The sequence below is a fragment of the Rhea americana genome, unplaced genomic scaffold (genome assembly GCF_003343005.1).
Source record: "Rhea americana isolate MKP2758 unplaced genomic scaffold, rheAme1 scaffold_72, whole genome shotgun sequence".
NCBI classification, from domain to species: Eukaryota; Metazoa; Chordata; class Aves; order Rheiformes; family Rheidae; genus Rhea; species Rhea americana.
In genome coordinates this window covers 3,812,520-3,836,688 of record NW_028186890.1, presented here as the reverse complement: position 1 = coordinate 3,836,688, position 24,169 = coordinate 3,812,520, and the positions used below count along the sequence as shown (strand labels likewise).

General features: G+C 42.6%; 1 protein-coding gene across 2 annotated transcripts in view; it reads right to left on the bottom strand.

Moving 5' to 3' along the window:
* Nucleotides 1-24,169, bottom strand: part of TSPAN18 (tetraspanin 18) — a 101,218-nt gene that overhangs the window by 6,604 nt on the left and 70,445 nt on the right. For both annotated transcript variants that reach the window (XM_085321868.1, XM_085321867.1), the window contains 6 exons: nucleotides 20,824-20,911; nucleotides 15,186-15,277; nucleotides 14,213-14,407; nucleotides 8,690-8,764; nucleotides 2,621-2,719; nucleotides 1,074-1,253 (listed from right to left, as the gene is read on the bottom strand). In XM_085321868.1, the coding sequence (XP_085177994.1) occupies nucleotides 1,074-1,253; nucleotides 2,621-2,719; nucleotides 8,690-8,764; nucleotides 14,213-14,407; nucleotides 15,186-15,248 (612 nt within the window). In that variant the 5' untranslated portion in view covers nucleotides 15,249-15,277; nucleotides 20,824-20,911. The remainder of the gene's footprint in view (nucleotides 1-1,073; nucleotides 1,254-2,620; nucleotides 2,720-8,689; nucleotides 8,765-14,212; nucleotides 14,408-15,185; nucleotides 15,278-20,823; nucleotides 20,912-24,169) is intronic.

Below are 24,169 nucleotides of genomic sequence, written 5' to 3'. Positions count from 1 at the left end.
CACCACGTCAGGAAACCACTGATCTGGCACCTGCTTTAACCCTGTTTCTCAAAACATATGCCTCCTTCCCTGCCTGCTGTTTGTCATCGCTCTCTGTCTCTCTCTCTCCTCCTCATCTGTTGTGGCAATCAGATGTGGCAGAAGCAGTACTGTGCTGTCTGCTACGATCTCTCATCCAGACTGCCTTTGCCAACATTTTCCAGACTAGCAAACAGCTCGCACACTGCTTCTAAACTCTTCTACTCTCTTTCACAGTCTGCCGCCAAGTGCTGAAAAAAGGAGCGTTACTTAGTTTGGAGAGATAAGGAGGCTTGTATATACAGTCAATAGGCAGCCCAACGGGCTTGTTAATGCTAAGGTGAACACAGAACTTCGCCAGGAAGTTTCTGAAACTTCAGGTCTTGGGGAAAATGAAAGAGAACACTACTGGTAATATCACTGTCAATGATATACTGAATTGCRTTATTTAAGTCTAGTTCTGGGAAGTACTGCTAAGCTGAGAGACCTGGCAAAAGAAATGCCCTTTTTCTATTGCAACCAGCGTAAGGGCAGAGAAGTGCAACTTTCCAACACTTCTCCTCCTTGGAAAACAGACCTGTTTTYCTGTGGCTGTTTAATTTTTGATTTCTTGGTTGCATATGTTGTTGACAGTAAGTTTTTGAGAACTTGACTGGAACCCCTCATGCAGCCCTTAAAGGCCAGCTCCATCCTATCCCCACTGACCTGTGCTGGCTTGSTAGTTAACTTCTCAGGGCAGTGCTAACCTTCAGAAATACAATAAAACTTGACAAAATCTCCTCCCTCACCTGTCAACATCTTTATATTTCTTATCTTATATTTCTTATCTTTATATTTCTGCTGATAGAGTACAACATAGACCTAGCAGTCCACACAGTTTTGAAAAAGTATTTTCAAAATCAGACATATGCCATGATTTCAAAAGTATAAACATAATCAGGATATGAGATATAGCCAGAATGGCATGACCTGCCAGCCTCACTAGCTCCCCACCGTTGTCACAGCCACCTTTGTACCTGCTGTGAAATTCCCTTCCAGTTTTTGGCTTTTCTTACCTGCCGATTCTGAAATCTCTCCACTCCGCTAAGGCAAGCTTCCTTGTCGACAAACATCCCTTCCCGCGTCTGGAGCTGTCGCTGGCAACAAGCCTCTGGTATCGCTTCTTCCAAAGGTAAGTGTAGGACATGAGAGAGAGTTTCAAAATCTTCTGGTCCATTCACTCCACAGCAGGCGAACTACGGAGAGGTACGAAAAGAGGCAGAGAGAGTTTACACTTTGACCCAAAAGGATATACCAGAAGTCTCCCAAACTCTGTTTTTCAAGGACCAAAGCAGAGAGAAAACAACTTTTGCCTCCAAATAAGTGGGTTGTGTTTGTACCTTGTAGCTTTTATTTCAAACACTTTTTTTTATTATTATTTTTATTTTATTATTATTTTTTTTTATAAAATGTCCCACTGTTTCCATATCATAGTGAAAATGCTAAGGTGCCACTGGGAATCTAAGCAGGGCATTGGAGTGCATCAGAACTAAATTGAGATCACGCAGCAAGTCCGTAAGGGAGCCAGCCATGCAACCCAGGCTCCCCACCATCCATTCTCCCCATAGCTAATGGCCAGGACTGTTGCTGCTCAAAGGCACTACTAGGTGATTCAAGAAAAGTGCCTTTTTAGAACACAAGTCATGTCCCTTTTAAGGATTCAAATCATACCCAGACCCAGTCTCCTGACATTAAAACCCTGAATCAGCATGAACGGTGTCAATCATTTWTTTTTTTTTTAGATTAAAATTGGTTTTTCATCTGCAAAGACTGACATCCTACTCTTCACCACAAAACAGATACATCATGGGCTGTTCAAACCATGAAGTTCACATGCGTACAGATATACACACACGTGCACACACTATTCCTTGTAGTCGCTAAGAAGTAACAGCTTCCAGTATACAAAAATTTAAACTGCAGTGATACAATCAATCTTTAAATCACCTGAATAGAATTGAAATAACAAAATCTATTTTAATGGCAACTATTTCTGCATTAGAAATATCCCATTAGGCATACTCCTGACTAATCTCTTACCTAACAACTCATTTCACAAGGCCTGCTAAAAAGTCACTGGTTACCAACAGTTTTGGTCATKGGTCACTGCATATAGTTTTGAAGTGGACTCCAAGCTGAAAGGTCTAAAGCAATGGTTGATCCACGGCCCATCAAGCTAGCTCGACCAGGCCACACAAGGTGCTCCAGAAGATGGTGCTTAAATTCTTTTGGTAAAACCAGCAAGACCCCGGTTCTTCCGCTATAGACTGCTCCGTGGCTTTCGGTGCCAGTGGTTAAAGTTGGGGGCAGACAGTCAGTCAGGTCAAATGCCTCAGGCTTGTTTGGGCCTCTGAGTGCCTCTCCCAGTACCAACGGCAGCTCACTTTGAGAAAGGCTGCCTGCCAGGCAAGTTCTCATTTAATTCCTAAGACCGCCACAAACCCTGACACTGTGCTTGACCCAGGGGGATAGGTAAGCAGGATGAGGGGAGGGTGCGGGACTAAGCATGGTGAGGATGCCAGCTCACTCATGAGAAGTGTGGGGCTGGTGTGGCCCCACTTACTGTGATCATAACAGAGTTCCAGGTGAAAGAGAAGACATCTGTGTCATTGTTCCTCAGATAATGTTTCTTCAGCTCCTTGGTGAAGAACTCCCTGGTCAGCTGAAATGCACAGAGACAAGTGGAAATGCAAAGCGTTAGTGCCAAGGCCTCTTTTCAAAGCACCCCTCAGATGTCTCTCTGTGAATGCTGGGGGTTTTGTTTGTTTCAGTTTTGGTCTTTTTTCAAACCTAAAAGGAGAAACATGGGAAAAGCCACTGGCTGAAGCATAACTCTATCCAGGCTGTATCGTTAAAAATACGGGGTTGAATTATATCTGTATTTGTAAGCTAATATTTAAAGTCTTTTTTTTTTAATTCATGGCTATTTGTAAGTGCTTCATAAATTGAAAAAGGACTAAAAGGGATTTTAGAAAGAGCATCAAATCCACACCTATATAGTAGCTTAACTTACTAAGCTTCACAAGGTTCACAGTGAACCCGATTTTCCCCTTACTTTTCATTTTAAATCAGTTAATGTCCTGCCAGCATCGGGGTACTGCTCTGAAATTATTTCCATGTGTGAGAAATCAGAGTCAGGCTCTAATAYTGAACTTTCTAGGGATAAAAAAGGAATTAAAAAAAAGTAACAAATGTGAAATGTTCAAGTCAACTTACAAATCATAAAAAAAGATTATTTCCCTGACAATGCTTTAGATTATCTAAACAAACCCACACACAAGAAGAAAAAAATCCTCTTTATATTACCAGTGTTTAGATAATTTAAACATTTTTCCCAGGCTCAACAATAAAAACAAATGAAACTTCATTTACTCCTGTTTACAGTAAAATAGAAAAATTGTACCCACAGTWCTGCTCAAAGCCTCTTCAAAGAGTCAGACACCTTGAAATTACATTTACTTAGGCTCCTTCTCTGGAGGAAGACTATAGATACTKAATAGTCGTCTTAAACAGAATAGCCTGACTCAATCTTGTGGCCTTTCTATCACTTCAAAAATGAAAACTTCAAGAGATGCCCTTTTCAGGTTCCCACTGGTCTTGACTTGTGTGGTCCCTCCTCTAAAATATCTTTGTTGTGATTTGCAATCCACACAGGCAGAATTTCTATGCCAGCACAAAGCCTCAGTGAGGTATTAGTACTCAGCTGGACACAGCACTGCTCTAGTATTGCATATTTACAAGGATCAGGACTTGAGCTGTCCCAGAAAGGCTCTTTCTTTTTTTGTTCTTGATACAGCACTGCTAATCCATAAACTACTAACACATACCATTAAGAGCTGCCTTCAGATTCTTCATACGCAATGTGAAATAGTGCACAAAGCAGGGACACATACATGCACATGTGTAAGATATGAGTGGGCAAAAAAGCACAAAATCAACTGTTTCCATTATAAGTTTATCACAAGATTTAAGGAGAATTGAGAAGGCTGTGTCAATTCCTCAAAAGAACCAGACTACCACTTACCTGTGACTTAAAATATATATATATACATACACACATATATATATACATACACACACACATACATACTAAGACAAAATTTAACGACCGAAACAATAGCGGGTAAAACTTTTTCACAAAGACTTATATGACTTGGGTAGTTAAATCTCATTACCTTTTAATGAGATAGGCTGCTAAGTTCCTAAATCACTTTTGCAAGGCACAGACTAACTCATTTTTTTGCTTTTGAATATTAAAATACCAGAGRATCACAAAGGACAGGCATTTTCCTCTGGGAATTTGGTGCACTGAGGGAAGGCTAGGTTAGAAGATGCTGAGACATATCCTCAGTGTTCTCATTCCTTCTCTTTCTTTGCACACTTTACCCACCAAGCATCCTACCCTACAGAGACAGCAGCACAGTCTTTATTTTTCTGATGCTCGCCTATTTCTGAAGTGCAGGCTTTGAAACTGATATTACACTTGGTAATAATCCCAATTGGCTGCCTTTGGCTGGGTCTGAAACAAAAGAATCATTTGAATATAAAGTGAAACCTTTATTTTGACAGCAGCAATCCCAGAGGAAATTGTTCAGGGTTTGTGTGTGATTTTTATGAGACTTGGCCTAAAAGAAAGCCTAGTGCTGGAAGAATAAGTTTGCCAGGAAAATAACAGATTCCACTTTGTTGCTGTTAAAGTAGAGTTTGTCCTGAGAATCTGAAGTTCAGAAGAATGTTAAAAACTGATCAGCAGAATCTTCTTTCTTCTTAAAAAAGACAAAAAACCAAAAAACCCTACACTAGCAAAGGAGGACAAATTCAGTAAGACTAGTCACAGGTCCATGGCTTCTTCTAGTTGAAGCTAATAACAGCACAAATGTATCTTTGTACATCAGAGTATTATGGCAAGAACTATTCAGAAGTGGGCAAATCTTTCATACGCTTCTGGCAACACAGCTGTGTCAGGCACAGTTGTGAAGAATATGTAGCCTTTTGGCTGTACCATTTTCCCAGCTGTTTCTGGGGGGARTCTCCAATACAAAAGAGGCGTACGCAAGCATACACATCAATGAACGAAATGGGGACGGTTTGTTACACCGCTTTGAAAAACAGCTCGGGTGGCATTACTGCAGCCAGATGAAGAGGCTTATGAAACAGGGTATTTCTGTACGACAGGGGGGAGCCAGCACTGGTGAGGAAGCTCACAGCCTTCTCAGCCCAGTGCTGTATCTGAATACAACGCTGTGCAAGAAGCGGGCTTTCAGAGCACCTCCTGGGCACACTCCCGTCCTTCCGCACCTGCCCGCAGCACGCTAACGTTTCTGACATGGTACAATGTTTGTACTGTAGATACAGCACCAGTCCTGTGTTTCTCTCTTCCGTAGCGCTTTCCAGCTAAAACTCCCGCTGCTCAGCCTAGGAACACAACGCGCATGTTGTTTAGTTATTGCCTTCTGTCTGAGGAAACAGGTATCAAGAACCAAAGTAACTTGCCTTTTAAGTGCCAGAACTGGGGACAAAAACTCAAACATCCTGACTCGGCCCAGCACCCTGCCACTGCACTGATCCATCCCTGCCATCCTGCTTTCTTGCTTGCTAAGACKATTCACTGTATCTCTTAGATGGATACACGCATACTTTTATTCAAGCACAAATACATTTTGAAGAGAAGCTTCTTTGCCAACACAGAGTCTACATAGGGTCATTAATTTCATCACACAAAAGCTTTGAAAATGGCTATCCCTCCAGGCTCTCTCCCATCCAGATCTCTAAAGGGCATTAGAAAGAGTATTTTCTACATGCAAGTCASACTGTTCTTATATGGGCTCTGATGATGCCTCTCTCTGTTGCTCACGGAAGACATTACATTATGGAGAGTGACATAACCAGTATCCAGAAGAAAAAGAGATCTCTGCTTCCAAAGGCTTCCTTTATAAAAGATGAAAAACTCTAGTACTCCCAAATTTGATTAACAACAGACTTCCTCTTCTAAGTCTACTTTAAAACAACTCTTCAGGAGTCCAGCTGGACTTGCAGCCTCTGCTCACCACTGCTAATGCGAGAGGCTGCTGCTTTCACTCACCATGCACTCTCTTTTCACTGACGCCCTTTCTTATGTCAAATCTCAGCAGAAAACAACTCTTTTCTCCCTTATTTGTGTCTCTCGATTTCTTTTTGTCCCTCAGCTATTAATAACTTAAGGCTGTTCAGTGCCTGGGGAGWTAACTTGCATATAAAACACCACACATGAGAAAGCTGCCCTGAACATTAYGTGGAAAGCAAGCAGCTGGAGCATATCTTTCTCTTCTGTCTTTAAACACCTAATGAGGCTACAACCATAAGGACTGGTGCAATGACCATTTACCGCAGGTGTGAAAGTAACCTTGTTGTTTCTCAGAGAAAAGCACATCTGAGGCTGACCTTAAATAGCTAGTTTGAAGACCCATCAAATATCTTCCTGAGATGGGGTCATCAAAAGATCACCCCTGTCCTCCCAGACATTCTGTCCAGCCATCTAGCCTCAGCCTAACCCACAGATGACAACAAAATTAGGGACAAATGCTTACCAAATCACAGTACATGGTGAAAAAATACAACAGTTAGAAAATAAGTGTTTTTTCAGAAGAAACCTGAGGAGAGAATAAACCACAGGAATTTTTAGACTAAGCTTACTTGTGCATAGAGCCATTTTGAACTGAATTGAGTTTTTAAGGTTCTTTATATCTTCCTTTCCTGTCCATCATTCTGACAGGGTGGGAAGCTGGTGAAGCAAAAAGAGAGAGGAGTGGAGGAAAGATAGCCAAGAAGCTTTTCCCCTTCATATTTTAACTTACAAAACACCCCCAGATGTCACAGAAGTCTAGAATAATCACTGCAAACTTATCTTGCAAGGGAGAGATAAGCATGTATCCTCATGTACCCCACTGCTCCCCAGGAAACTGAAGGTATGGATGCTTCGTCCAGAACCGAGACGTAGGTAGGATCCTTTGACCGTGGGAAGAGGACACAGCTGGTCCAGTAGTTACTCCACACACAGGACTTGTGTTAAGCCTGTCTAGTTTCTCATGTTTTTTACTAGTTCCTCCCACACTGTGCTGGAGGTGGGAGCAGTCAGCTGTCCCCAGCCATCTGCTGCTGCCCCCAGTGCCTTCTCATCAGCGACTGCRTTATTGCTCCTTTGTGAAGACTGTGGCGGGGCAGCAGTACCTGGGTSTGCAGAGCAGCGTGCGCGAAGTGTTTCTACGTGTGCGGTCTGCCTCTTGTGCTATACCAAAGGAATTCTCTAAAACCTCTTAACAGAAGAGCTGTACTGACCAGAMCACACCAGACCCCCCATGCTGCAACCCACTTACAGAGCTGCAGCTATTTCCACTACTTGATCTCAAGGCCTAATCTGGAATGGAGCACCCACACCGCATACAAAGCGCGGTTCTTTCCACACTGCTTACTTCYGAGGTAAAGACACAAAGACCACCGGCTTATAAAGGAAAAAAAYCCCTCCCCGCAGACCATCCTACTATACAAACACCACATCGTTTTGCTATCAGCTTCGTGACTCTTGGCTTATCGAATTCTTTTTACATGAATAAAAATACAGTCTGTATCACAAAAATCAAAACTACGGCAAATTACAAGGCCCTTTGCTCATTCTACATTTTGGTCACGTTCAGTTGAAGGGATATGCTGTTTGTTCTCCTACTGCTGAGGAAGTACCAAAAACAGAGACAAACACTAACAGTCCCAWCTGACCATCTTCGCTAGATGACATTTTCTCACAGCTATCACTCAGTCATATTTCAAGGATGGGCCGCCTTGAGAAGCATGGGTCTAGTTCAGTCAGGCTCTTCTTTGCACAAGTGAAGACACAAAAGGAAATGCACAGACCCCTGCAGGTTAGAGAAACAAATGAGACTGTGCTTACTACTAGCATAGGGAATGGAGCACAGCCACATAATAATATGTATAGCCACAAAGTAGCGAGGAGTTGCACCGTACCAAACTGCAGAAAAGGATCAGGAACCTCTARGCAGTGCAATATGCACAAGAACCATTGATGAGACCCAAAAATGGGATATGGAKAGCCTTGGTCAGAACAAGTCAGGAAGGACGATCTCTTACAAGCAACATTGAGAGGAATCTGGCAAGTGTCAGCAYAGTGAAAATTCAACATGATTAGAAGGTACACAAGAGACTTTTTCCACTCCAGATAAAGCAAGCATTGACTCTGCTGGGCAAATAGTAGGTTTCACTATTAATATTAAACATATACGATATTGAAAAAATAAATTAGATRCTTTTAACTTGAGTGTAACTTTATTAGGAAACTCCTCTCTGTGACAGAATATGCAGCTGGTTTGGCTGCAAAAGAATCTAGACTGTAAACTTCAGGATTCAAGCAGTCCCCCAGCAAATATTTTCCGTGTACATAACCCATCCACCTCATATATGCCAGCCTGGTTAACATTCACTGGTCTGCTGGCAGTTCTGCAGACTGAAGGCAGTAACGAAGCAGGTTTCTTGGCAGTTGAAACACACAGGCGCTATACAAACTTATCAGCCACCACCTAACCTTACAATCCAGCTGAGTACAATCCCACCAGGGTTCAGAGCTTGCCCACCATAGAATACTTACATTTTCTCTGAAGATAAAAGCCAGGATTGCAGCTGAAAGCTCCGCCAGGAAGATTAACAAAATAAACATGAAGAACTAGAAGAGAGAAGATGCAGAAAAAAAAAAACACAGACATATCATTAGGGGCATGCTGCAGGGAGTCGGAACACAGGGTTTTCCAAGTCACAAAAGAGATGGAAAAAATAGCCAAGGAAACTTTCCTGCCCTCCTGATAATTAAAAAAACTATAAAATTTTTATCTTTATTGTTCAGTATGAAGCATTCAAAGTGCACCGAAAATTGATACAGTAATCTGAGGCAGACACAGCCCCTCCCTGATCATGTCACAAGAAGTGGGGGCTTACACAGGACGTGGGAGTATGTTGTCTGGTAAGAGGGTATAAGGGCTATAGGACATCACGAAGATGCCTGCACAGAGTTACATCGTCCCAACAGAATTTAACAGCGATTTAACATATATAACGTATCACTTGCATACACCTACATATACATGTCATCACAACAGAAATAGCTTTGCTATAATATAATCACAGTTCATTTTGTGTGAAAGGAATTACTTGGACATATATTGCAATATTAATACTTGTGGACAAAAATTGATTCTTTTTAGAGAACTCTCCATTTCAGGACAAAATTAGCCCCAGTTAAAAATCCTCCACTCCACACAATGGGGTTGTACCAAGTCAGGTACATTAACTAAATGAAATAATACAKTCGCTGTATGCTCTATGGCATCTCTACACTGGGAAACTGCAGTAAACTTAGCATGGAAAAAGAGGAGCTGAAGACCCGTTTTGACAGAGTTAGCCAGATACYGCAATCAGTACCAGGTCTCTCATCTACATTAATAATGTATCACATAAAATCTCTACAGAAAGTTGATAACACATTAACATAAATTTAATACGATTGTGCAAGTACCATCCATGGCTCGTATAGTGTTGAAAGTATGCATATTCACAGCCTTAAATAAAGGGCACATTGCAGATTTGACAGAAAGCAATCAGCCAGGAGGCCGAGTGGTAGCAAAAGAGAAACAGTTATTCAGTTCTCGGAAGACCAGTTTGAAGTAAAGCCATTACACTCATGTCATCATAATTCAAGGTAAGAGAAATGAAAGTAAACAGAGAGGCAGGTGGTTGTTAAATTTAAGATGGAATTGCGTTTTCAATTTGTTATCCTTGTAACCTTCTGTTGCTTCTATCGAAAAGCCTGGTCCTCAGTCTTACTAAATAGATTTTGTTTTTGTGTTGTTACAAAGCCTGACTGATTCGCTTTGCCTTCTCCACTTTCCCCACAAAAGTAAACCAGACAAACTTAAGAGGTCTCTCATTCCTACAGAGATGGTGTTATTGTGCTGCACGTGATCTGCACCCAGGACCTTGTCTACTTAGATCTGTCGGGCTTTAGGAACCATAATTCTGACCTACGAGGACCTTTTTATGTTTTTATAGTCAAAAAAAAAAGAAATCATCTTTTGAGAGTCAGCCGTTTTAAAATTTAAGGACCAGACTGAGTGAACATTTAAAATGATTAGATGTGATCTCAGGTTTTGCTTCCATGCAAAAAATAGGAGTGAATGGAGAACCCAGTAAGGCTGCAGTATATGGAGAGCAATATGTGTGGACCATGTTACAGTGAAGGTGGCTGGAGCAACAAGCAGAAATAACCACAAGAGAAGTCTGTATTTGTTTCTGTGTGAGAAGGTTATTGGAGGTCTTTCTGAAACAGAAGGAAGGCAGATGGGGCCAGAAGTACTATTACATGATCCCCAGGCAATCATTTATAAACAATGTCTGTAATGTGTTACACTGCGCGTTTCAGTAACAGAGAGAGGATTCAAACTGCTTGCCTGTTTGGAATGGGCAAAATGCTCCCCATTTGGCATCAGTTGTTAGAGCTGTAAGTGATTTCTGCCCACTGGAAAAGTGCACTCCTACCCTGTCCCATTTGTCTTCATGCTTTTGCAATGGAAACAAGAGAAAGAAATCCGTGTTCAAAGGAAAAACAAGAGCGGTCGGATGAGCAGGGACTTCAGACTGCCAACAGAATGCTGTTGTTTGATCTGCTGAACTAGTTAACTCTGTGATTTATTCTTATTGCTAGAGTTTTTTGTGAAGCTTTTTATTTTTATTTTTTATTTTTTTGTTCAGAGACTTTTTTTTTTTAATTTCACCACAGGAGGGCAAAGAACATGTGATGAGAATGAACGATACTCTGCAAATCCGCATCATCATCCATCAAGCGATCTCAGCACAGTCACTAAGAGGTCTAAGGTGGTGATCAAGTGATTAATCTCATCACCCTGCTAATTGCATTTCATTTACTGATTACTAGGAGACACATGTTCAACCAAGCTGCAGCACAGGGCCTGTGCAGAAGCGGAAACAGCCATTTCCAGATTCTCTCTTTGATAAGCTTCATTATTATTCCCAAACTCATTTACGCTTGCATTGTGCAGTCTGCATTTCAGATTTGTAGTAGTTACTGTAGAGAAAACACGAGCAGCCACCAAGGCTGATTGAAAAGAAGAGATGGTGCATCAGTGTTTCCAAATCTGTTCTCGTTCTACATCTTAAGGCAAAATCTGCTTATTATGTTGTGCCTCCAAAAATTAAGTAATTACTGATACCTGAGCAGTGAACAACCAATTGGTCAGTGCACTTGTATGGGATGTAGCAGCCTCGCATTCAAATCCATGCTAGAGATGAGGCACTCGAACACAGGTACCTCCCTCATCCAAGATGAGGGTCTGAACATCCTGAGAAGTGGGGTTGACCAACTCTGGTCAAAAATTCTACTTCAGCTCCTGGTGATGGTTACAGGTTTTGCCAGAAGTTTCCACAAATTAATGGTTCGTGTTTCTTTTTTCACAACAAATCTATCATTCTAGCTTCAGCAACGTTGTTCCAAGAAGAGCAGCAACCACCTTTAACCCAAAGGACACACACTTTCATGGTGATGGTTTCAGGTGAAGCAGGAGGGCCAGTGCATCAATTTTACAAGAATGTAGAACAGGATAAGTGCACTCACAACTAAGCCAAACCAAGCTTAATTCAGCCCCACAGGGAAACAAACAAAATATTTACACAAGTATTTTTTGTACACTCAGAAGCACTGCGGATTCTGGTTTTAATGCTGTTCTTTTGCAGTCAAAAGATCTTTAGGACAATTCAAAAGTTGGGGAACCTCTGTTTTGCAGGCCAATGTTTGCTGCTTTTGGTGAGCCCTGTCCAATTTCTGAGGAAGCTAAAAACACTTCATAGCCTTGTGCCTAATGCAACACGCTAGGTTCTCACAGTGATGCTTTTTTGAAAAAGACAAACAGCATAAGGTAAAATGAAAGTCCTTGCACACAGAGAAGCCAGAACCTACAGAGCATGCATGTGTGCATCTGTCTTGTCCCTTCCGTTTACATTGGACTAAAAGCTCCAGATATGCATTATGTATCACTCTGAAATCTCACTCAAGCAGCTCGGGCTCATCAATTCTTTAATGACTTTATAAGTGGATTTGATTTGACCAAGCAACTTTGCTCAACTCTCAGTCCTCTGAACCTTAACACTCTTGAGTTCTGCAAGGGTGTTCCCAGCCTTGCTGGCATATGCTCATGACTGACTTGCCTTTCCAACTCTTAAACCTTACCCCTTGCAGACTTCTGACTTCACAGGTCATGCATTATAGATTTTAAGGTCACCTAGTGTGGTCTCCAAAAAGAGCACAAATGAGTAAAATGTCTGTTCTCACTTGATATCAGCACTGAATCTTTTCAAGGTGCTTCACTGCTCTTGGACATGGGATGGCAAGTTGTTTAATAGAGAGTTACTTTGATGCCAGAAGCCCAAGAAAACCTCGATCAAGGTGGAATGCTAGTTCCTCATCCAGTGATTATGCCTAGGAGTTTCTTTTAGTCCCACACACTACTTCCAGCTGACATATTTCTCACCTTCTCAATACAAAATAAAATAATAATAAAAGTAAATAAATAAAGCAGCAGGGTTCAGTACTAGCTATGAGAGTCAGAAAGGTAATAACCACAAACTGAGTGCACTGGAGCACAACTAAAACACCAGGAGCAATATTCAAATGCAGTGTAACTCTACTGACTTCAGTAATGTTAGGTCAGGAAAGAAATTGTGTGGCCCAGACCTCCCTTCCTCCAGCCAAATCCCCAATCTGCATGCACCTAATGTGGTCCCAGACTGAAAATACTTATCTCCAATTCACTTAAATCAGTATTTCTCTTTATACATAACTTCTAGTTTCTTATTATCATAGAGACTGGCTTTGGAATAACCTCAGTGTAATTGGGCATGATTCTTTTCATTTTACTAGGTTCCKCTGGGCAGAGCTCCATGTTCACAGGTGATACTTTTGGTTTTATGATTTACTTCCAAGTTAAATCACTAGAGACTGAACCCAGCAGAAAAGGRATGTCATGTGCAGCTTATGAATTCAAGGGATGGGTCAGCCAAGTGCAAAGAGAATTTATCTCAGTAGAGTCAGGCTGATCTCTAAGAAAAACGGTTTCTTCTTCAACAAAGTGGACTTTTCTGTTCTGTTAGAGACAAGTCTCTTTTTGCACTCTGGAGCAGCTGCCGCTACTGCTTCTGTAGAGCTCTGCATGCAAAATACAATCACGACAAAACACTGAGACTAAGATTAAAAAAATAAAAAGCTCAAACCAAACCAGAAGACTCAGAGGGAGAAACAAAAAGTCATATTTGACAAAAACAAGAAATAAAATGAGTGAGCTTTGTATTTTGACACATAACTGGTAATGTTTACCAGTAGGAGATAATGGCTGGAAACCCTGCAGTATATTGTAGCAGAGGTCAAAAATGACTTATTTTAGAAGCTAGTTCTTTGTAAATAGCACCTGATAACCCCATGGGTTGAATTTTAACCCCAGCATTCAGGGGGAAAATTGTCTATGAAGATAACAAATTTGGTTCATTTTAAGAGGGTGTGCRTGGGGGGAGCTGCATAAAGGAGTGACCACCCATTGGGAGCTGCAGTGCAAAGCCATCACGCAGTTCTGGGGCGAGCATTTATGCTGATGCCGGGGGGGGGGGGGGCTCCATCACATCGATGCGCTGCTCCATACGTTCACTCTGCTTTGCTGTGAAGCAGTGAGAAATGAATCCACAAGTGAAGCTGAGAGTTTTGGCTGGATAACAGCAGACCACTTTTTGTCACTTTATAAAAGTAAAAATACCAAAAAAMMCCCAAAACCCAAAAAACAAAAGCAGGACCTTTTTGAAACAAAACTTAGAAAAGTCAAAGTACACTCCCTGGCTCCATCCCCRCTGAGCTCAAGCCTGGTACAGTGAAGAACCAAGTTCTCTGCATCTCTAGCTGCATATAAAAGTGCCCTAAACCCCTTTTAAAACTTAAGAGAATGATGGCTGCAATAACGCGCATCCATTCAGGCTCTTACCGTGCATCACTCTATTCAGTGGAAGAGTTGCCCCCATTCTCAGGAAACACCAAACGGCCAACAGAAGATGCAAGGACACTTACGAAAAGCAGGAGGCATTTGTTCTCGCGGATGGCCCCGCAGCAGCCGAGGAAACCCAGCAGAAAGAGCATCGCTCCCATAGCCAGCATGATGTACGCTCCCGTGAAGAGGAGAGGGTTGGCAGCCACTATCTCTCGGAAACCTGTAGGATCCACGATGACCCAGATCCCAACTCCCAGCAGGCATGCTCCTCCCAGCTGTCACGGCGTGATGAGAGGAGACAGAGGGAGACACATCAACATAGAATAGGTGCATCAGTACCTTTTGATCGACGGTTTTCTCACAGAGAGTTTCTCTTTCTCTGTGGCATTTATCCCCTGCTCAGTAGGTGACTGCTGACAGGCTACACAGTTTCTCACATACTTTCACATACTAAGTGAAACATCTGCAGCAAAAGCACCTTTTTTGACACTTCTAACACCGGTTCTTCCCTGCCTAATGCTGAAAGATCGAGTCTCGAGCTGCTGCCACATCTGCCCAGGAGAGCCCAGTAAAGGCCGAAGGGAACCTTCCCCTCTGCAGTGGCCCCACTGCCCACCCTGGGGAGGGCGGCCAGGAGCTCCCACCCCGCCTGTCAAAGACAAGAGCAACAAGGGCCATCGAGAAAAAGGATTCTACGAACAGTAAGGAAATGGTTTTGTTTTCTAGTGAAAACCTCAGCAGGGCAGCCAGGACTAGAAACCATTTTTTTATGTCATCAAGAGTAGACTTCCATCACGACTAGCTAAAGCTTTCTCTGCAGTCTTCCCTTGCCAAAGAGAGAAATCACTCAGACAACAGCAACCTCTGTGCTGGCTTGCTGAATGTMTGAGCATCTCTGGATGCCATAAACACCTTAATGATTGCTAGTACCAAACTGAGGATATTTCTGCATCGTGGCTACTCTACCCAAGCACAGCATATCCTCTTTGGGTGCAGGATGCTGCTGGAAACAGAAGCAGGATTCAAGAGAGAAAGTGGATTCCAAATACTTACAAATATAAAGAAGTTGAAAAGAAACATCAGGTACTTCATGCAGCTCAGACAGTCTCCCTCCATGGTCTCCAGGCTGCTTGATCCAATTATTCCTGCAAAACATCAGCACTACCTTAGTACACTTGCTTTTTATCTTATTTCCATTTTATTTCTCCCACGCCTTGTGGAGTTCATTATACAGAAGGCTCAGCTCTCCCCTGAAAAAGGTAACGTAGCACAGGCTAATAAGAGGTGATGATCACTGCTAATTCCCTTTGTGTTCTCCCTGGGCAGTTAGCTTCATACAAGCCTTCTCTACAGAATGAAGGCCACACAAACAAGGACCGTATTTTCAGGGGGACTTTTAGACATTTAGAGGAGTTGGATTGGGAATGACTGAAGTATGCGAATGGGGAAGGGCCTGTGGAAGGTGATAGCTCTGCAGAGTCCCTGTCTTTCCTGACATCCCTCCCACAGCCAGGTTACTCASGCTGCGGCAAAAGACCTGTTTGTCACATAGTATGAAATGTTAMTGTGCCACTGAAGTCCATCCTGCACAGGCCTTTTGCCCATGGATCAAAGTTGGTAAGTCTTCCATCCCAGGAAAAAAAAAGCTAAGGAATCTGAACTGGTCTGAAACCCCATGTGTCTGAATTAGACTGCAAATTTCTTAGGACAATATTTTTATTGGAAGAGCAGCTAGAAATCCTRACCAGATGAGGCTATAAGAGAAGAAGGTTTCTGCCCTCAAAAACTTACTGTTTAATGAAGTGACTATGCTTTCCAGTATGTAATTATATCACACCAAGAACCCTRGAGGGATAGAACAAATACATAAAACAGTAAAAGTCTCACCAAAAGAGGAGACATATTACAGTCACCGCACCTTGCATAGCTGGATACATACATGTGCAACCAAAGAAGCACAGTGTTTTGATTTGCTCTCTAGAGAACCACTTCTGAATCCCATATGTTTCTTATCCCATCTCTCCCCCCTTCTCCACTGTGAATGCCATCTTCAAAACAGAATTGCATTCAGTTATATCCTATTCTGGCAAAGCACATCTGATCCATTTGAAAAAAAAAGAAAAGAAAAAAGAAATTACCTAAGGTTTTTACCAGGCCAAAAATAAAACCCTATCTTTCACTCCTTCATTGTTTTTATTAATCAACAAAACTTGAGAGCACTGTACGGCCTCACCATGGTCCTTCCCTCCGTGACCATGGTAACTGATCTGCTTTAGCAAAACGGCTGAGAAAACGTGTGGCAGGCAGCTCTCCCAGCAAGGGGAGATTCATACAGTGTGTTTGTTTGCCATACTTCTTTGACATGGTTTAAAAATCAAATCAATCCTTTCCTAGTGGCAAAACAGACATAGACACACAAATGGCATAACGTAAAYGCTCATGAGGACTACGGTGCACAAATGCAGCTGCTTTCCTTTTGGATTGCTTCTTGCCTGGGGCAGGATGGCAGCGTGCCGATGGCTGGCTGAGTACCCCCGGGGGAAMCCCCTTTGTTGGAAGAATCCTGAGCATAAACCCAAACCAAAAACCCAGTTTTACAGTCTGCCTGCACTTCCAGAGAGACACAAACCTAGACCCAAACCTGAGAATAAGGTCAGTGTTTTTCTTTCCAAAGTATATTTTCTTATACCTCTGATGCACAACTGTTCCACCTAGGCAGATTCAAAGCCAAGACTGTGAGTGTAGGAGATGTAGTGAGATGCCAGGCTCTGATGTGGGCAGAGCACTTGGCAGCTCAAGTGTCAAAGAGGTGGCTGACAACTCCCTGAAGGGGTTTAAACCRTGACTGCAAACCTCACAGAGAAAGTTCTTGAAGTGCTGAAAGGCAGAGAGCTCAGGAGGAAATTCTTTGGGTTACCTGGAGGAARGTGAACCTCCAGTTCCACTAACCCATGAACTTAGACACTGTGATGGATACGAATATGAAAATACAAGCAAAGCAATAGGATACTAGCACTTCAAAAGCCCCAGAATCAGCTGCACCAAGATGTTTCCATTGCTACTCCCTTAAARGCTAAATCTCAGTATATTAGTCAAAGCCTGAAAGCTATTAGAGAGAACTCTTAAATCCTGCTGCCTGAGTGACCTCCCACATGATCTACATCATAGTCTAAGGTGAAAAGGGGATATAAAAAAGGAAAACAGTTTAACTATATTCTGCCATTTTGCATCATTCACACACATCTCACTGCAGAGGCATCCACATTAAAAACATTGCCTGTGGYCTAAGAAGTAGCAACTCCTGAACCTAACCCTGCCATGATGCCACTTTGCATGGTAGAGCTGATAAACCACATTCCCTCCTTACCTTACTTTCCATATCTGGGTGTACTTCCAGAGCAGGAAGAGCTGGTTTCCTTGGAACTGCCTGAATTTCTGTGAGCTGAATCTATGGCTTCCTTTTCTTTATACACAGAAACCTAAGCTAAGATTCCTTGCATTACTCCTTCCCATGCATGCACTCAGTACGTTAAATTTTCCTAGGTGTGAGCAGGGAAGGCAGTCCCTCAAGCTGTTGAGTGCTCAGGTCCTGCAAACATCACTGAGAGGGCTGGTAGTGCCATGAAGTCAAAACAGGGTAACCTGGGAGCAACAAAAACATTTACTAAGTGATCTTTGACAAATGAAAACTCCTTCAGTTTTTCTGGGCCAGAAATAATTCCCACTAGTGGTGCTRGGCTCTTATCTGCAATTTCTAAAAAACATTATGCCTCACACAGAGCAAATCAACAAATAAATGCAATGCAGCTAACTCTGCCATGCTTCAAGAGAGGAACACAGCTGGTAGGATTTACACATCCAATAGTCCTCCAACTCAGGAGGGAAGTGAGTTACTAGCGACAGTGCAAGGTCTTAGCTGGCAAACCCAACAGCGCAGCACATCAAAGCTTTCGTGTTGGAAGAGCTCAATGCAAAGTATCAGATCATGCCAACCCATTGGTTTGATGTGAGAAATGCTAGTGCTGAGCAGTTAATTGCTCAGTACACAAACTTRCAACTTGTAGACACTCTCACGTGGCAGCATAGCCCCCTCCCCCTCTTCCAATTCCTATTARATACATGGATCTCAAATTAGTACATGAAATCTCACCATTCGGATCTCTGATTGCACCGATTAAAACAGGGCAAATCAACCAAAAACATGATCTGATCACTGTGTAGCACTTAAAACTATTTTATGTCAGAGCCCAAGCACTCTAGCATATCGGAAATACATTACTATCTAGTTCATTTATGCAGTTTCACTCTAGACTTTGAAGAGTATATAAATAACGCTATTTAYAAATGACATAAGCAAAATATAAATAATGTTACTTACAAATAATGTAATTATTAAGCCATCTGTGGCAACTGTTGCCTTTATTAATAATCAGCTGAAGGTATCTGAGCTCACTGATCACAAGCTTCAAGAAGGAAATAACTGATATAAAAGGACAATTCTGACCTACAGTGCTGCTTTTTTCTTCCACGTTACTTTTAAGTCATACACACAAAATGTAAAGCTGTAAGTCACTCCTACTACACACTGATGCAAGCGAGATACCATCTGGTCTCACATGTCTTACTCTACTCTTTAAAAAGATCTTTTCTGCCCTTTTCCAGGCCCCAACTTTTTGACAGATTAAGTTCTCTGCAGAAGACACTTAATGCTAAGCAAACATTAATAGTCAGAACTGCAGAAGACAGCAGCTGACAGATGCTTTCCCCAGCTTGTCCCATCTCAGACCTGTGAGACATATGACATGCATTTGTTTTTGTCTGAAACATGGCTATAAATGTTCCATTTTTTCTTATGCAGCTTATTCTACATTTTCCCCTAGTATGAATATTATCATGCAATATAACAGGGAGTCCAAAAAAACACCAGCAGCATAGCCAAAAAGCATACCCCAGCTACTGCAATCAGTTAGGAATAAAGTCTAGCTTTTGAAGGCAATACTTTGTTTTCTTCTCCARCTGCCATTTGTTTCCTTCCTTCTCACATTTGTTTTTTCATGCCTTAAAACTGCCTTGAACTTTACATATCTAAAGGAAACTGCTTAACTACTCCCCTGAAAACTGCCTCCACATTTCTCTCTGCTGTTACTGACATTTCCCTCTGCCCACATCACCCTTTCATAGTGGACTAAAACTTAGGGTTTCACTTGGATTGCTTCTTCATCTCAACTATGGAGATGGAATCACAGAAAATTTAGGTTAGATGGGACCTCTGCATGTCATCTAGTCCAAATGCTCCCCTCCAAGCAGGGCCAATTTTGAAAACTGATCCAATTTCAAAGTTAGATCAGGTTGCTCTGGCTCATATCCAGTCAAGTTTTGAGTACCTCTAAGGTCTGAGGTTCCACAGTCTCTCTGGGCACCTGTTCCGAAGTTTGACTGCGCTCTGGTGCGTCCAAATTACCTTCTTGTGAAAGGAGCAACAGCACTCCAATCTGCCAGTCTATCAGAACTCTCAAGGAGCACTTCATCATCACCAAACTCGCACTTTYCACCTTCCATATCATACATTCCTACCCTCCACTAAAAATGACTGTGTGAACCCTTCTCCTTGCTTACCATTCCAGCCACAAAATCCTCACCTTTAACATASCTCTGTCAACTATTCCTATTCTACTGCACGAAATTCAGACGCTATGCTCTCAGTATATTCCTCATCAGTCTTCCATCTCTGATGCTTCATAAAAATGACAGTATAACTAATACTGGAAGAGACTTCTAGAGGTTATCCGGTCCAGTCCTCACTCAAACCACTTCTTCTATCACTTTCTTCTAGCACGTTGTCCACGTTCTCTCTTCTTCTTACAAAAAGATTCTCTGCCTTCTTCATCCGTGAAGACCTTGTCCACCTAACTGACGCACTACTTTCTTTAAAACTTGACAGCCAGTTCTACCGCATCTCCCACAAATATTAGTCAATGGCTTGAGGAGGAAGTCAGACTAAATCACTCTGCTTTTCCTAYTACATACAATGCAACCAGAACAGCAGAAACCATGTTGTAAGCTCTTTGGAAACGCTACCAGCCAGACATTAAAAAAAATTAAAAACTATGGATTAGGTTCKCTTCAGAGCCAGTCCTTCAATTCTCGTGGGCTGCACCAGCTGAGATGTCATTAGCAACACATCCATGTAGCTCTAAGCCACRCTACTGGTGGAGGACTGCCACAGCYTAGAATCACATTGTGTCCTCTCCTCAACGCCATGGTGGCACACTCTTTGGCTTTAAGGTATAGAGACGTGGTTCAGCTCACTTGCCTTCCGTCAGGGAGTACCCCTCTCCCAGGAGAACTTCTCTGCTCAGTGACTGCAAGCAGTATCCAGCTCCTTTCAACCAAAGTGGCATGATATGGTAAAAGAATATATTCTAGCAGATAGTACCTTCCAGAAAACCCTCTCAGAGGACTACTTCTACACAGCCTGCTCCTCTAGGTAAGACAGAAGCCGGGGCAGATGTAATTAGCAGATTGAAGGGGAAAGGCCTCCCTTCATTCACATGTCTTGCTGCAGCACATCTTCCAGGTCACATGACAGCATTTGAGCTCCTGCACACCACAGCTACATCCAACCAGAGCTGACAGAGATACAGAGAAAGCCTTTGGGATGCAGAAAGAAAGACTCGTAAGCAAGATTCACCTTTGCAAGTCCAGGACTTGAAGTGTAGTATCTTTTCTAGTCTTTAATGGTGTGTRTGTCCCATGAATCCCTTGTACCCAAGCTTGTCCTGTAAGAGAAAAATATGCAATTATTGCAGAAGTCAATAAAATACAATTATGTTAAATACACAATTCATTAAAAAACACGATCCTGGTGAATATGCTCCATCTAATTGCCACATTAATTTAGTGTACATTAGCACTAATGAAGAGCTTTTAATATCCAGTGATGAATCTGATTCCTCAGAATCTCTTTAGCAACCTTTGGGGCACCTTAAATGCTCACAGACCACATGTAAATCTAAAGTTCCTCTACATATGTACGTCATACCACAACAGCACTATATTGGTCACAGCTGCATCTTCAGTATTTTATAGGAGGCTTAGGCAAACTTTATTCTGCTGTGACTTTACAGCCCGTTTACTGGGAAAATGAAAAAGGCAGAGGAAGAGAGAGGGAACRTGTGTTTGGGAAGCAGAGTCCAGTCATTAAGGGCAATATCCTATATTCCTCCTCCTTCCAGCCACTTCTCATGCGAAGCTGAGCAAACTATTTCCTCTCCCATTACCTCATTTTCACTGTCTGTGAAACAGGGGCACAGAGGAACAGCGAAGCTRAGGTACTGCTTGCTTTCAGATTCTCGAACAAAAGGCATTAGACAAGCCAGCGAAGACGGGGGCGCAGATTGACACTACAGTGATTTTCTCAATAAATATACCCTTTCAATTTCTGCCTGCATAATGAATGACCATCTTCTGCTAGGCAAAGGTAAGGTGAGACTACAGATTAGCATGGAAAGCACGTTTGTTTGGCTGTTGCTTTGTCCTGGCACTTTCTTGTTTGTTTTTTTTTCCACCTGACAGTCACAAGCCTACATGCCAAGGCCTGTGGGGAAAGGGGAGCCTTTAACGATTCAACCAGCACCTTATGCCATAAGGGTCCAATATTCAAATAGGGTTGCTAGGCGCCATAAGTAAATAATTCATCCTTCTCAAATTATTTTGGAATACTCGCAGCTATTCTGAACCCATTGCTTAGCTATCAGATAAGTCACCTGGGTCTGTTCCTGCTCCCTCACTGAACGAGCGCGCCAAAATTTCAGCATGATTTCTGGAGCGGGTGTATTTAACATCTGTTTCCCACAAACATTTGTGAACATGCCTTTGAAAATTGCCTCCCATTAAGACTTCTGTGAATAAGTCTATCGTTTGTTGTTGGCAGGAAACGAACAAAGAGTTTCAAGGTGGCTGAAACTAGTACAACATAAAACATTTAATGAATATTCATAGACTTTTTGTTTTCCATTAATCCTTCAAACATAATGTCCTTCCTCTGTCACTGGGTGCCTTTTGCATCTAGATCTCTGAATGATGAGCAGGGATGGCTTCACTTCTGCAGTCCAGAGGGTGCAAACTTCTACAGACTGTCTCATCTCTGTTGCAAAGGTATCTGCAGAGCAGATGCCGAGCTGCTCCATTTTACAGCCCTGTGTATGAAGGCAGCCCCAAATCAGTACAGCTTTATCATCACATTCAGGGTGGTAAGCACAAAAGTTCAGAAGCCGCCACATGAACAGCCAAGACACTGCTGCAGCAGGCAGAGGCCCCTGAAGGAGAGGGGCTTGGAGTGGCCTCAGCTGGGACAAGAACCAATGTGACAAGAATCAGCAGAGCCCCTTCCAGCCAGGCAGAGTCTGGTGCCCATCCTTACACTTTTTTCTTTTTTTTGTAGGGGTGGAAGTGGAAGAAGGAACATTTCATCCTGTGCTTTGCAYGTGCAATTGAGAGCTGAACCATTTCATCAGTTGTCCTATCTTGTGACACCTTTATGCTGGGATAGCAGCTGCCTGGAGAAGAAGACAGCTTTAACTTTTAGAGTGGAGATTACATTTTGCTGTATAAACCTACAATTAGGAAAATAACCAGAATGATAGGATTCCTGCTCCTACTGTGCGTGCATATAATTACATCCCGACAAGCCCTCAAAGGTCTGCGTGGGAGAAGAATTTTATTTTTTTTATTCCTTCAAAGTCACAATATTTTAAAGAAATTACAGCACCACAGAGAGGAAGAACTTAAATGCTTCAGTAGGTACCAGCAGGTGCTGTTTCAGAAGGGATGAGAGAGCGGGTTCAGTGCCAAACCATAGCAATACTCTGTCTTACTCTATGGCCCCGAAGGGGAGGAAGTCCCTGCCAAACAGACTCTCTTTGGTTAACAGCTACGATTTTGTCATTAGGGAGAATTGCMGAAAGTGCAAAACCACCATGCCTAATTGTGACTTGAGCAAGCTGATGCCTTTAATTAGGGGCACTAGGGAAACACAGGGGAAGCTGGAGCTGYGGCTGAGGCCAAGGCTCCTTCCTCGGGGCTGAGCGTTTGCAAGTCCTGCTGCCTCAGCTGGCTAAGCAGCTGCACTTGGCACGCTGGCCTGCCTCCTCTCTCTTCTCACATCACTGCATTAGGTCCACGCTGAGCACCAGCTTCTCTTCACGTTCACTGCTTTTCAATCAGCCCTTTGCAGGGATCAGCTCTAACGGAACAAAAGCAGCTAAACTCATGACTTCTGCTAGTCTCACGCAGCAAGGAAGACTCTTGGAGAGTTAAGGCAATGAGAGAGGCATGGAGAAGAGGCTGATCTAGTCAACAGGTAGCAAGTGAAGCAAAAAGTGAATGGAGGGAGCAAGAAGGAGAAAACAGGCCTGTCTTTGGGAGGCACGTTATCTCGTGTGGGAAGACCACCAGCTGAATGGCTTATGGGCCTCCTGCTTCAGAAGTGCCACTAGCTGCTGCCAGTCCCCTTTGCTCACCACATCTGCTGCTTTTGCAGGATCTAGAGAAACAGCAACACATGCCAAGACCAGATGATCGGCCAAGGGAGAAGCTGAAGACAGGGGTCCTGTGCCTGTTGAATCTCTGCAAGAGGCCTGTGTTTTGGTAGTGAAGGGTGAGGAGAAATGTCTCTGTGGAAGCAGGTCCCATCTAATCTCATTTCCTTGCAAAGGTTTCAGAAAAAGGTAAAACATTTGCTATTCCTGAACAGGAGCTCAGCACAATCTCTTAGTAMCATGCATTATCCTGTAACTATAGCTTATATACAAACAACCAATTGCACTGGAATTTCATAGTGCTTACATTGCAGAGTCATTGCTGTGACATGACTACATTACTGCATGTAAATCCAATTAGATTCCAAAGTGCACTGTGCAACTACAATCAGTCCCTGTGGAGCAGCGATGAGGGGACCTGCGCAAGGCCACGGAACTAGATACTAAATTGCAGTCAATCTACCTCCTCTTTACTTGCATTAAAATGCTAATGCCAGT